This window comes from Phascolarctos cinereus, unplaced genomic scaffold, assembly GCF_003287225.1.
Source record: "Phascolarctos cinereus isolate Bilbo 61053 unplaced genomic scaffold, phaCin_HiC Scaffold_4;HRSCAF=312, whole genome shotgun sequence".
Classification (NCBI taxonomy): Eukaryota; Metazoa; Chordata; class Mammalia; order Diprotodontia; family Phascolarctidae; genus Phascolarctos; species Phascolarctos cinereus.
Genome location: NW_027555847.1, coordinates 669,181,785 through 669,196,476, shown reverse-complemented (window position 1 = coordinate 669,196,476; position 14,692 = coordinate 669,181,785). Strand labels below are relative to the sequence as shown.

General features: G+C 43.6%; 1 protein-coding gene across 1 annotated transcript in view; it reads left to right on the top strand.

Moving 5' to 3' along the window:
- The window catches only part of BRD4 (bromodomain containing 4), a 164,173-nt gene extending 150,072 nt beyond the window's left edge, over positions 1 to 14,101 (top strand). The window contains 11 exon segments of the mRNA XM_020969364.2: positions 1,608 to 1,660; positions 1,836 to 2,202; positions 2,410 to 2,588; positions 2,590 to 2,763; positions 2,765 to 2,960; positions 10,319 to 10,431; positions 10,521 to 10,683; positions 10,789 to 10,919; positions 11,318 to 11,529; positions 11,864 to 12,092; positions 12,500 to 14,101. Coding sequence (XP_020825023.1) covers positions 1,608 to 1,660; positions 1,836 to 2,202; positions 2,410 to 2,588; positions 2,590 to 2,763; positions 2,765 to 2,960; positions 10,319 to 10,431; positions 10,521 to 10,683; positions 10,789 to 10,919; positions 11,318 to 11,529; positions 11,864 to 12,092; positions 12,500 to 12,568 — 1,886 coding nt within the window. The 3' untranslated portion in view covers positions 12,569 to 14,101.
- Positions 14,102 to 14,692: the final 591 nt, after the last annotated feature.

Below are 14,692 nucleotides of genomic sequence, written 5' to 3'. Positions count from 1 at the left end.
GTCCCTTTTATCACTTTTTCCATTCTTGTCACACATGATACATTCAGTGGCCTTCTTCATAAACACCGCTTAGGCCTGCCCACATGTGGGCCAACTCTGACTATCAGCAGTATGCCTAGTGTGGAGTAGGAGACCTTCTCTGGACTGCTGAAGTGACCCAAGAGTCCTCTGGACCCGACCAGTCTGCGCATAGTGTAGGTCTGGAGTGCCCAGTGAACTAGATTAAACTGGAACTGGGAAACATTTGACAAAATAAATGAAAATACAATACAGCATAGTCAATATGCAGCCCACATAGCTCCATTTATTTCTATTTGAGTTTGACCTCACTAATGTAGCCCAAGGGACTTCTCATCAGTAGGCCTTGTAGGATTGTCACCAACATTTATAAGAAAGATGGGTTTGAAGAAAATAGAAATGTAAGTGTGGGCACACTGAGGCCAACTAAGATCAAAGGGCCTATTGGTCAACAAATATTTATTAATTGATTACCAGAAATGGTCCTCTGCACTAGGCATATAAATACAATGACTAAAACAGTCCCTTCTTGAAAGGTGCTTGTTTCACTGGGTGAAGAAAACAGTCTTTAGGACTCCAGACTTGTTCCCAGCTATTCACTCTTATTGGGACAGTAGGAACCTTTCCCACTGTACCAGAAAGGTAGAGGTAAAGTTGTGGTTTGTAGCCTAAAGCAATGACTGAGGGTGAGGGTAAAGATGTTTTTTTTTTAATCCCATGACTCCCCAGTTTTAGCAGCTATTGGTTCTGTCATGCATTTCTTTCTCTATGGGTCTGAGAAACTGGCTACTTTTACTTGGAGGCCTTATAGCATTCCTGTTTGTCAGCTTCTTTCCTGTATTTATGAGGCCCTCTCAGAAGTAGCTATCTGACTCCCGTGACTGAGGAACTGGGTAACAATGGCAGGTATTTAGAGACCTTTACTGGGTTTGACACAGTTAAAGTTGGGTATAACCCTGCACAGGCTTCCTTCGTCAATGGTTTTTTGGTCCTCAGAAAATAGAAGAGAAACTAGGGATGAGGGTGGGGGGAAGACATTGGCTAAAGATACTATGTGGAGACTACTGTGCTGTGCTCAAGAATGGGGCCTGAGCAAAGAAGATGGGAGTCTGTTCTCTCTGTGTCCCCACTTTGGTAGGTTATTGGGCCTTTGTTGAAATGAAAGAAGGAAAAAAAAACAATAAAAGAGGAGCATGAATTGAAAGGACCAACTGAGGGGGCGTGGGGAAAGGGGAAGGAGCTTTTTTTCCTCTGGTGGCAGTAGTAGCAGTGTCCTTAATCCTTGGTTAAATCTCCCCATCTGATTTTCTGGAAGCTCTGTGATCCAAGGCCCTACCCTCTTCCAGGTGGCCTAGTAAGGATAATGACTGCGGTCTTTGGTCCTTCTGTGTTCAAGCCCTTAGCCTTACTTATCCCAGGAGCTTTTTCTTTCAAACCCAGTGAGCCAACATTTTTACTGAATTCTTTGGCTACAGTCCTAAAATTCCATGCTCTGTGGGTCCAAGCCAATACTAACAGGTATTTTGAGGCTTTTACTGGGTTTGACACAGCTAAAATTCAGCCAGAGTCTTATCTTCTTTTCTCTGCAGAGATGGCACCAAAATCCAAAAAGAAAGGGCATCCTGGGCGGGAACCAAAGAAGGTAAGTAACTAGAAGTGGCCCAGCTGTGTGGACAAGAAACCCTTTCTCAGATTTCTGGAAGGAGGGCTGCTGTGCTTCCTGCCCTTTGAGGAAGCATAAGTCCTACAGTCCATTCTAGACTGGGTTGAGTTCAGCTATTCTTTCCTTAACTCTTTACCTGTTATGTCTTTTTCAGCACCACCATCACCACCATCAGCAGGCACCACAGCAGCAGCCTCCCCCACCAACGAACCAGCTGCCACAACAGCAGCCCCCAGCCCAGCAGCCGCCACCACCGCAACAGCAACCTTTACCACCCCCAGCCCCTCCCTCGATCCCTCAGCAGACAGCTCCACCAATAAAATCCTCCCCTCCTCCCTTCATCCCTGCCCAGGTGCCAGTCCTCGAGCACTCACTCCCAGGGAGTGTCTTTGATCCCATCACCCACTTTGCCCAACCAATCATACACCTTTCCCAAACTGAGCTGCCTCCCCACCTGCCCCAGCCACCTGAGCACAGCACTCCACCTCATCTCAACCAGCATGCAGTAGTTTCTCCTCCAGGTAAGAAATGGAGCAGAATATGAGGTTGGAGAAAAGGGTGAAATAAGGTTCCCAAAGGGTCCTATCATAACAGTGCAACTCACAGAATCAGTTTGCTAGCGAGAGCTTACTCCTCTGTAAAGTTTGTTAACCAGTAGGGGAAAAAATAGGAAGTGTTAATAATGGCTATGTGTTTTCTGAAATAGAATTTTTGCTTCTTTCTTCCAGCTTTGCACAATGCTCTGCCCCAGCAGCCATCAAGGCCTAGCAATCGAGCTGCTGCCCTGCCCCCTAAACCAGCCCGCCCTCCAGCTGTGTCACCTGCACTCTCTCAGCAGCCCCTTCTCCCTCAGCCACCCATGCCTCAGCCACCCCAAGTCCTGCTAGAGGATGAAGAGCCACCTACCCCCCCCTCTCACTCCCATGCAGATGCAGATATACCTACAACAGCTACAGAAGGTGCAGCCATCCACACCCCTCCTCCCTTCTGTGAAGGTGCAATCCCAGCCTCCCCCACCCCTACCTCCTCCAGCCCATCCTTCTGTGCAGCAACAGTTGCAGCAACAGCAGCAGCAGCACCAACCCCCCACCACGGCCCATGCACATGCAGCCCATGCAATTTCCTCCCCATATCCAGCAGCCACCACCCCCTCCCCAGCAACCGACCCACCCACCTCCAGGGCAACAACCACCACCGCCGCCGCAGCCAGCCAAGCCTCAGCAAGTCATCCAGCACCATCCTTCACCACGGCACCATAAGTCTGATCCCTACACAACCAGTAAGTGGCAAGCAGGGGGAGTAAGCATCATGGGAGATATGCAGTGGCTCTTAGGAGTAAGAGTCTCTATCAAAGCTCCATTTGGGTTTTCCCTATGACATTGTCATGCATCTTACTTATTGGACAAGTAATTCTAGAACATGTGCTCTTAATAAGATCCATGAGTGTAAAGACAGTGTCTTAGCTTTATTCTCCAGACTTAGTGCTTTATACACGATAGGTACTTGAGAAATGCTTGTTGAATAATGTTTGACTTATATCCTGGGTCCCTGCTCTTGAACTGGATCTGAAAGAAATCATTTCAGGAAGAAAAGGTAGAAAATTTTTTCTGGGAAAAGAAATGAGCATAGACCATCCAAGTTGGAAAACACACAAAGCATTTTAAGTGGGTAGCCTGAAATAGGGTTTATATAGCTAATTAAAGAGCAGTGAGGATAAAGAAATCTAAATTGAGATCAAAATATGGAGAACTTTGAATGCCAGGCTACAAATGGATTACCAGGCTCATCTGTCAGGCCTGTTAGGTTTCTTATGAGGAGCAGCAAGTTAGGCAGTGTAACTGAATTGTACGGTACATGGAGAGGAAGACTAGAAAAATAGGAAGGGGTCAGGTGGGGGAGGGTAGGGTTTTAAATGTCTAAAGATTCCATTTGATATCTGATTGTGGAGGTAATAGCCACTCAACTTTATTGAGTAGGATGACAACATAGTTAGACCTGTACTTTGTAGGAGAATCATTTTATCAGCTAATTGGAGGATGGACTGTATTGGGGAGAGACTTAAGACAGGGAAATGAATTAATCTGCTGTGGCAATATTCCAGGCCAGGGTGAATGAGGGTGTGTGGTGGCTGCATGAGCAGAGAAGAGAAAAGTTCCTCCCAATTTCTGTATCACCAGGAATAAAAGCAGATTTGTGTGTGGAGGTATGCCCAGATGTTTTGACTGGCCCAAAAGGTCATTCCTGTTAATGGCATTTGAACTCTGAGATAATGACTAGGTAGCATAACTTTGTATATTGACTTTAGGGTTTTTGTATTCTGAATGGAATGGCCAGAAAGGAGTAAAATCAGTAAGGAGGTATTGAACCACATGGGGGAAATTGGTGCATTGACCACTTGGTACTACTGACTTCATACAGTCTATAGGCAAAGTTCAGCAGTTTCAAAAAAGCAAAATTAAACTCATCTCTTATGTCAGTACTTCAGCTAAAATTCCGGGTTTATCAGCAAAATAAAATACTTCATGTAAAATAAATGTGTTGAAACTGAAGAAACTCTTAAGAATGGACCCTGGACTGCTAAACTCTATTGTGTATATGAGGCTCGTGGAAAGCCTTTGGGCTTTACATAGGTCAGCTTCAAGTTAAGAGCAGTTGGCTGTATTGTCAGTTTTGTAATTTATCACAAGATTTTGTAGAGGATTCTCTATTAGGTATAGGTTTGATTGCCTCTGAGGTCCCTTCCATCTCTAGTAATCTGTAGTTGTACCACAGTTGGATTGGAGCCTTACTTTCTGGAATGTTTGCTAATAATTTAGTCATCTGCCCTACAGTTTAACTCACAATTGCCATAGGGTACTCAGAAAGGAATTGACTCGGAGTCACACAGCCAGTAAATGTTAAAGTCAAGACTTAAGCCAAGTCTTCCTATAATGTCTTTTCTCAATCTCCATCATTCTGAACTTCACTGTCGTATTTGATATTGTTGGTCGCCCTCTTCACCCTCTTTTCTTAGATAATCTCTGGATTTTCATGGTAGTGTGGTGTTCTTAGTTCTCCTGCCTGTCTGACTTACTTGATCATCAACTATGTCTTGCCCCTTAACTGTGGATATTTACCAAGTCTCTATCCTAGATCGTATTCTCTTCCTATTCTTTCATTTGGTGTCCTCATCAGCTTCTATGCAGAAAACACCAAGATCTATTTATCTGTCCCTAAGTCTCTCTCCCAAGTTCTAGTTCTACATCACCATCTATCTGTTGGATATTGAAAACTGCATGTCCCATAGATATCTCACATTCATCTTCTCTTCCCCCTACTCTTCCCTCCTTTCTGTTTCTACCTTTTCCATTGCCAGTGTTCACAAACCTGTGTCATTTTTCAAATCCTCACCTTTTGCCATCTGTCTCCTTTCTGCTTCACCTTTCACCAAGACTATTGTTATGAATGCTAGCTGTTGATCTCCTGCCTCATCTCTTCTCTCCCCAGTCTATCACACAGCTGCCAAAATGGTTTGCCTGAAGTGCATATCTGACTGTCACTGCCTTTCCGCAGTAAATATTCTGGTTTCTTTATTATCTCAAGAATCTAATATAAGCTCTGATTCTAAAACAATCTGATTCCAAACTGTCTTTTCAGCATCTAGCCTACTGGCCTATTTGCTATCCCTCACACTCCTCTAAGTACTTTGTGCTATATATCCCGAAAGCTCAGACTGGAGTAGTCACCTTCTCCTTTACCTTACAGAGTTCCTTATTTTCTTTTCAAAACTGAGCATGAGTGAAAGTCCCCATATACATCAAAATATTTCTAGCAATACTTTTTGTGTACTAGAAACAAAAAATAGCTAGCTAGAAACAAAGTAGATGCCCATTAGTGGTACATGAATACAATCAAGTCTTACTGTGCTATAAGAAATGATGAATACAAAGAAGCATGGAAAGATTTAGATGAGCTGATTCAAAGTGAAGGGAGCATTGCCAAGAAAACAACATATAAAATGACAACAATGTAAATGGGAACTACAAACTAGCCTAAAAAAAATTTTGAAAACTAATGTTGCAAAATTACAAAAAATAAACACAAACCAAAGAAGAGATATAAGAGGCTTTCCTCCCCCACTTTTTTTGCAGAAGTGGGTAATTCACAAGTGTAGAATATTACATATACTTCAGACTTTTTTTTTCAATATAATGATCAATTTTTGTTTTTTGGTTTTTTTTTCACTTTTCCATCTTTTCCTTTTTTTCTTTAAGATGTTGTAGGTGGTTCTTTCAGAAGAGGGTGGGGAAGAGGCAGGATATTATAGTGGCTAGAGGGGCAGCCTTGGAGTCAGACCCAAATTCAGGGTACCTTCTTAATGCCTCAAGGAAGTCTTTAAGACTATAAGTTAATTGTTTTGTTCTGCTTTTTTCTTTAATTGGGAGGATTTTTTTTATATGTATACCACATATTTCCTAATATATCCCCACCACTACCTACTCCCAGAGAGCCATCTTTTATAAGCAAAGAATAAAGGGAGTGGAGAGAGAAGGCAGTTTAGCAAAACTAAACAACATATTGAAAAAGTGTGAATGTACAGTATGTTAAATCTATAGTCCCCAAGTATAGGGGAAGTCAGGGATATATCCTGTCAAATTTCTTCTTTGAGTCTAGGCTTAGTCATTATGATTTAAAAGCACTTGATTTCCAGTGTTTTGTTGTGCTTTCCAGTCATTGCATGTTGTTTTTCTAGTTCTGTTTGATTTACTTTACATTGGTTCATATAAGTCTTCCTTCCCATGTTTCTCTAGGTTGTTTTTTGCAACACTGTAACATTCCATGTATCACAGTTTGTTTAGCCATAACTTAGTCAATAGGTAGGTGCTCTTTTTCCAGTTCTTCTACAAAAAAGTGCTGCCATGAATATTTTGGTTTGTATGAGGCCTTTTCTTTGTTAATGAATTCCTTGAGATATATACCTAACAGTAGAGTCTCTGGATTGCATTTTAGTCGCTCTGTTTGCATACTTCCAAATTGCTTTTCAGAATGCTTGGGCTTTTTTATATCTCTACCAGTAGTATATTAATTTGCCCATCTTCCTGTAACTTCTGCCGTATTGACTATCCTCATATTTTGTCACCTTTGCCTGTTTAGTTGGCAAAGGTTAAGTCTGGATTAAAAGTGTGTATAAACATACGAAGGGCAATGTGGGATGATAAGGAGCCTATCTAGTTTCCTACTTGTGAGAGCTGAGTTTTGAAGGACTTAAACAAAAGACCACAAAGAAGCAAGATGATAATAGACATCAGTCAGTATGTTGAAAAGAGAGGCTTTATGATTCTGTGATTGGTTTTATCAATATGGTACAAAAACCAAGACAAAGTTTTAGTTGCCTTACACAAAATGGATAAATGATATGTCACACAAGGTCAACATAGTATGAAACCTGTTAGTTGTCCCCAAATAAAACCATCCCGGACCGCAGGATAACTAGTCGGATCTTTGCTTGCTTTCTCAGTCCCAAATGAGTCCCTGCTTTGCCTTAAAGGACTCACACAAAAGGATCACACTCTGTTCTTTTCTGAAGAGCCAGGTCCTCTTTAAGGACAACTACTTTATGTGTCTTAATCATTTAAGTTTTTACCTTCAAACAACTAAATCTAGAAAGTGATTATTACCACCATACTGAGCCTGCTGTCTTATTGTATTATCAGTATCTATTGCCTAGAACCTGAAGAGATTCATTCTACCATTAGGGCGAAGGAAGAGAACAAGAATATAACAGTTTGGTTGATCAAACATGAAGAGAAAGGGGAATGGGGGAGGATGTAAGCAGAGCCAAATGAGCCACCTCCCAAAAAGGCAAAGCAACAGCCAACAGTACCACCATCTCTTTGCTCTTGGTAACTGGACATGCAGGGGTAGGGGGTGAGGGGAGGAGGAGTCTTCCTTAGAATTCTAAGCAGTAGTAGACTAATGAAGCTTAGGTGTTTTATTTGTTTTTTTCCCTTCTGGATGGGTACTAGCAGGAACTCATGGTATTGGAATGGGCCCCTGTAACAGAGATCTCTTGAAGGCCCTAGTACTGGATCTACCCAGAGCATCGGAGATAGAAGTGGCCTCAGAGGCCATCTACTGCCCTCTGTAACTAAACATGCTTGTCAAACAGTCATATAATCTAGCTAGCCTTGACTTGAAGATCTAGTGAGAAGAAACCGTATTACCTCTAGAGGTAGCCCATTCCACTTTTGCATAGCACTGAATACTGAGAAGTTTGTACTTACCATCCTTGTTTTAATTCTGCCCTCTCTGGATGCAAGCCAGACCAGTCTGGTCCCTCTTCCCCATTACAATCCTCCAGATATTTTGAAGATTTATCCCCCTTAAGGCTTATTTTCAGTCTACACATTCCTAGTTCTTCCTTCAGGCTTCATGTGGTATAATTAGGAAACCTTATCCTTGTCAGTACTGTTCCAAAAAGAGGACAACAGTATTTTAATACAGTCCTACGAATAGTGTCTGACACTAGCAGAGTCCTAGATATCAGCTTCTTAACACAGCCAGAAACTATGTTAGGTTATTTGACCATCCTGTCTTTTGTCTAGCCATGACTCTTCTGTCTTATACATATGAAGTTAATAAGTTGAACTAATGTCAAACTTTGTATTTGTCTATTAAGTTTTATCTTAATTAGATTTAGTCTTATATTCTAAATGGTTGTAATTTTTTAGGATCCTGGCTCTTAATCCAGTGTATTAGCTATCTTTCCCTTTTAGCATTCTGCCATCTATAAATATAAGTATACAAATTATCTTTGCCTTTATTGGTCACATCATAGTTAAAACTGCTGAATGCCACAGGGCCAAGACCTAGGGAACCACCTGACTAGACTCTTAGTCTGATTCAAAACTTGTTATTAACCGCATTATTTATTCGTTAGCTGTTCTCTGGATTTCTCATTAGTACTGAAAAATAACAGCTAACCTTGTAGGAGTGTGATACCGACAGGCGAAGTTAACCTCCTGAAATTAGGGAAGTACACCAAATGACCTGGACATCACTAGTTTATAGTTGTTACTAAAAATGAGATATGAACTTAACCCTGATAAATGAGACTGGTACCACTGAAAGGCCCGCTTCTCTTTACCGTTTGTTTAACCCTGGACAAATTGTATAACCTCTTTGGGCCTATTTACCTATCTTTAGAATAAGAGCTGGAACAGGACCTTCTAAAAATATTTCAGTTCTGTATCTCATCAAATATAACTGTCCCTTCAGGGGATATGATGTTTTAACATAGGCCCACCTATCTATAGTATCCATTGCGTTATACACTCCCAGTTCTCACATGTCAAACAACATAGAAAGCATCAAGGCATTCAGCAGTGAAACTACTAGAGAATGAAGACTGAGACACTGTACCACCTCCCATTAGGCTTCTGGAATCAATTGGTGTGTTTGAGGGGGTGGAAAGTGGATTTTCCAGGACTGGTTCTACAGGATGTTGCATGCAGTGAAAATGACTGATGAATTGTTAACATAACTTCTGTGGAGTGACATGGCACACAACAGTAGCAAGAGGTGGTAAGATGCTGTGTCCTTTAACCCAAGTCTGACAAGATTAATGTGAAATCCAAAGCCTATGTGACACAAACTGCATTGGCTGCCCCACCTCTGTGAGTGAAGATGGCTTCCCAAGTCAAGACCACCTTCCACTGTCATCCATACAAGGCCCCACTTCCAGCTCTGATGACCAGCAGTACCACAGTCATCAACAGGATATTGAATTTTTGAGTGGGAGATCTTCAAACTCTTCAGTGGCTTTATTTGAAAGAGCCTCCTTTTGCTGTTAGCATCTCCCAAGAGAAAATGGAAACAAAGCAGCTATTGTGGAACTTAGACACTTTGTAACAGCACACAGACTGAGTAGATAGACCAACTGTTTTGGCTAATCATTTAGTCAGCAAGCATTATTAAGTGTGTAAGGCTCTGTGCTTGGCCCCTGGGGACACAGAATGAAAATCAATACAGTCAAGGACCTTACAGATATCTAGCTCTGGGAACTTCAAGGGGCAGGATCTAATGTATGTGTGTATAAAATTAGTATGAAACAACAGTGAATAAGGGCAAAGGAAGGATAGATTTAAGTTAGGTAGCAGCTATTTGTGGATCAGTGAGGCCATCAAGATCCTTGGGTCTATCCTTCCAGTCTTATAACACATGGCCTACCAGCTCAGAAGCAGGCTAAATTCCATTATATGAGTTAGCTTAACTTTTACTGGTGCTTTAAATTGTATGTCACATCTTCATTTCTCCTTGTCCCGAGCAGTCTCTGGTTCCTGCCAAATGTGCAGTCCTAAAAGCTAGCTTGCCCTGCCAAGGGATCAGATCCTGTTTTGTGCCCAGAGCTCGACTCAGAAATGTTAGCTCAACAATCTGCCCAATAGTTCCTCTTGTTGTAAAATGTGGTCACTACTACTGGAGCAGACCAGTGCAGGCCTATTCCTAACCGTTCCTAGTTTCTATGCTTCCCTATAAAAGGTGGCTATCTTAGGAAGTTGTTGCTTTTGATTATGTGGTCCATAACCTGTAGGGTCAGCATGACTGTCATATTTCTGAGCTTACCCTTACTGATTTTGATGTGTGTCCCCATTATAGGCCATCTACGAGAAGCTCCCTCCCCACTCATGATGCATTCCCCTCAAATGCCACCTTTCCAGGGGCTAGCTCACCAGTCTCCGCCTCAGCAAAACGTCCAACCCAAGAAACAGGTGGGTAATAGAGGTTATTAGTGAAGAGCCCAAAGTTGGGAGCTGTTGGGCCACAGTTCCTTACCTTCCAAATGGTAATGCTGTTTCAGGAGCTTAGAGCAGCCTCGGTAGTGCAGTCCCAACCCCTGGTGGTAGTGAAGGAGGAGAAGATCCATTCACCTATCATCCGAAATGAGCCCTTTGGCCCCTCCCTTCGACAGGATCCCCCCAAGCATCCTGAGAACATCAAGGCCCCTGTCCACATCCCTCAACGTGAGTATGTTTGCTGCGTCTTTCCTACCTTCTCCCTCTAATGAAACTAAAATGTGTTGTCACATCCTAAACACTGGCCCTTCAGCCTTCCCCTCTGTGTCTCAGGGCCTGAAATAAAGCCGTTGGATGTTGGCAGACCTGTGATCCGACCTCCTGAACAGAGCGCACCCCCACCTGTGGGGCAAGACAAGGACAAGCAGAAGCAAGAGCCCAAAACCCCAGTTGCTCCCAAAAAGGTAAAATAAAAGCTCCCTGAGAATCATGAAACCTTAGCTCACACTCTCTTTCCTCCAGTCCTGAACAAACTATTGGGAGTAGCTTTTCAATATATACCTAGCTAGGGGGTGGTGGATTGCTTAGTCTTGAAGTAAGAGTGGCCTATAGCCTAGATCACCTCTTAAGTTTCCAGTCCTAAAATTTCATGGTTTCATGAATGAATTACTAAGCCCATTGCCACTATTGAAATCATTGAATAGTCCGTCCACATTACAGTCATTTGTACAAAACATTATAAAGAAGGAACTTCACAGGCCCTGTCCTTTCCTTCCCTCTAAACTTACCAGAACATAGGTCTGGGTGTTACGGGTTAAGTTATTCTGCCTGTCTCTAACCAGTCTTTTTTCCGTTTGACTAGGATCTCAAGATCAAAAACATGGGCTCCTGGGCCAGCCTAGTTCAGAAACACCCCACCACTCCGTCCTCCACAGCCAAGTCATCTAGTGACAGCTTTGAACAGTTCCGCCGAGCTGCCCGAGAGAAGGAGGAGCGTGAAAAGGCCCTCAAAGCCCAGGCTGAGCATGCTGAGAAAGAAAAAGAGCGGCTAAGACGGGAACAGGAGAGGATGAGGTGAAGAGAGGGAAGAAAAAGGATAACAGCATTTATATAGTACTTGTATTCCAGGCACTGTGTTAAGTGCTTTACAAATATCTCATTTGATCTTTACAACAATTCTGTGAGTTAGGTGCTTTTTACAGTTGAGGAAACTGAGGCAATCAAAAGTTAAGTGACTTAGTCACCAAAGTCACACAGCTAGTAAGTGTCTGAGATCAGATTTTAACTCAGGAATGAAAATTGGAGGTTTGGGTGAGGGTCTGAAGATCTTCCATTCTTGTCTGAGAGGGAGAATGGGTTTCCAAAGAAGTCCTCCCTCCATCTCATTAGGGTACTTTGTTACTAGCAGGAGCAGGGAGGAGGAGGATGCCCTGGAGCAGGCTCGGCGGGCTCATGAAGAGGTTCGGAGGCGTCAGGAGCAACAGCAACAGCGATCAGAGCAGCAGCAGCCACCCGTGGCTGCAGCCTCCTCAGCTCCTCAAGCACAAAGCTCTCAGCCCCAGGCCTCCCAGTCCATGCTGGATCAACAGAGGGAGTTGGCCAGGAAACGGGAACAAGAGCGAAGGCGCAGGGAGGCGGTGAGTTGGAATACATTCTAGAGAAAAGATAATATTGTATTCTGGTTACTAGGCTGTCTGTCTTCACAAATTAGCAATGCCTAAAAATGAGAGCTGTTGACCGGTGTGTTTTTAAATCTCTCTGTGTGTGCTCATAATTGAGCTGATTACTTGAGAGCCTTGGGTAGGAGAGAGAGAGAGATCAGTGTGGGACGAGGGAAAGACGTTTGTCAGAGGCAGCAGGGTTTGTGCTAGATAATACCCTGAAAGAGCAAAGTTTAGAGTCTGGGAGCTTTCCATGAAGTCTCTGGGTTGAGCAAAGGTGTGAGGTGCCAGCCTGGCTAAGGGAGCAGCTTGGGTACAGGAAGGGAAGTGGCTAGCTGCTGGAACATGGCTTCTAATTCTCCTTTTCTCCTCTCTCTCTCTAGATGGCAGCTACCATTGACATGAATTTTCAGAGTGATCTTTTGGCAATATTTGAAGAGAATCTTTTCTGATAGCGCCTGGGTTTCTTCTGACTCTGATTTTCTGGCAAACTGACTCTGCCTAGTGTTACTGGCGGCTGGGAGGGGGTGTCCCTTGGGCCCAGCCCTTGTGCATGTTCCACCCGTCGTGGGTCTGTCAGCCAAGGATCAGCAGAGTCTGCCTTATCGTTGGACTTCCCCACCCCTTGCACACACTGAAGTCAGACCCAACCTCAAGCAAGCGCTGGACCAGGTGGTTCTTAGGCATGAATGAGGTCCTCCTCTATGCCAGATGTATTCACAGTATATCCAGGATGTCACATTCTTTACCAGTTTTCTAACCATGAGAGGAGCCCCATGAGGGGCCTCTCTCCCTCCCTGGTATCATTTACCACTATCTCTACCCCACATTGTAAGACCAGGGGTTGCAGAGGTAGTAGCCCATGGAGAACAGGAGCCCACCGGTGTTGTTGGGATTGCAGGGGGGGGGCGGGGGGAGGCAGAATGACAGTTGGGACCAGCCCCCAGCTGCCTAAAGTCCCTAGTCACTGGCTTTGCCTTGAACAGAATCCACCCTGCCCTCATCCCCTTTGAGCCTTTAACTGAGAGCCGTTCTCTGTAAGTGTTCGCTTGTGAAAAAGGGAATAGTCCAGTGGAGGTGTGTGAGTGTCCATGGCCATTTGGAGTGAGGTGGTCGTCATAGCACGCGTGTGTGGAGGCCTCGCCTGGGAGCGAGACTACCAACCAAAGTCAGTTCCTTTCCGCCTTTGTTTTTTTTTTCTTTCTGCCTTCCTTCCTTTCTGTTCTTTTTAAATTTTATTGTTTAATTTTCCTTCAGACACAAAGGCACTGCTTAACTTGGAATGGGTGTTATCGTCTCTCCTTTGAGTGGTGGCAATGGGGGTGGGGGGAGGGGGTGCCGCACTGTGGGTAGTGTGTGACCGTGGCTGTATTGTATAGTGAATATAGTTGGCATATATTTGTTTGAGGTTTGTTGGTGACTCCACCAAACTTGGTGTAAAAAAAACAAACACAAAAAAACAAACAAAATACAAAACACAAAAAAACTGCTTATATTTTACTCAATTTCAAACTTTATTAGTCTATATTTTTTAATTGTAAAACCAGAAAGCTGCATCTCTCTCTTTCTCTTTTTTTAAAAAAAAATTTTTTTTGGTGTGTGTTTTTGTTTTTTTCTGTTGTTTTTTTTTTAATGTCATTATCTGTTTCAAGTTGTTTTATACCAGGAAGGGAGTGGACCCAGGGCTGGGCTGCGTGGCACAGCAGAGATGGTGGGCACCCCCCCTCCACCATCAGTGGTCCCGCCCCTACCCTTAATCCTCACCCATGACCCAGCGTGTTTTTCTCTTTACTCTTTCTTTTTTTTAATTTTATAATTTGAACTGTTCACAAGGTTACGTGCCATGAGTACCCACTATACAGTACAATACTGGTGCCTCAGTGTTGGCCAAACTCTGGAGTAATTAACTGGTTTGACTTTAATACGGTGAATATGCATTTGGTCTGTACTGATCATGGAATAAACGCATCTCTTTTTTTTTAAAAGCTGGCGTCTTACTGATATTTCTTTTGAATTCTCTCCTTGTGATAGACCTGGGCCTGGAACACTAGGGTAATGGCCATGCAGGTGAGAGAAACACTTCAGTCAGCCAGGTCCTTTGCTCTTTCAACTGATGCCTCCAACCTTCCACCAGTCCTGCCTTCCTTGAATGCTGGGATGGCCTTCCAAGCCACTGCCTCCCAGGTAGTCAACACTGTATCAGAAGCCCAGGCAGAAGTGATCTGGGATGGGGCAAAAGGGATCAAAGTACCCAGAGCCCACCTAAACATAGAGAAGAATACGGTTGGGTGGCCATGGCTCTCAGATCCAGCCAAAGCAACAGGAACAAGTGGGATACTAGGCAGAAAAGTTTCCTTTTGAAGCTGACACCATTTCTGGGGTAGTGTGGGGAGCAGCTTTCTTCCCCCACTGCATGAGGCAGCACTACTCCCCATACTGTTCTAGGGTGCTCAAGCCACAAAGTGTTAACCAGAGGGTTAGCTGCAGGTCAGCTTGGCTCTGGACCTCAAAGAAAGTAGAAGCAAAGGCCCTGCTATCCCCAGGCAAAGCTGTAGGGAGTGGGTTCTTTCTCCCCC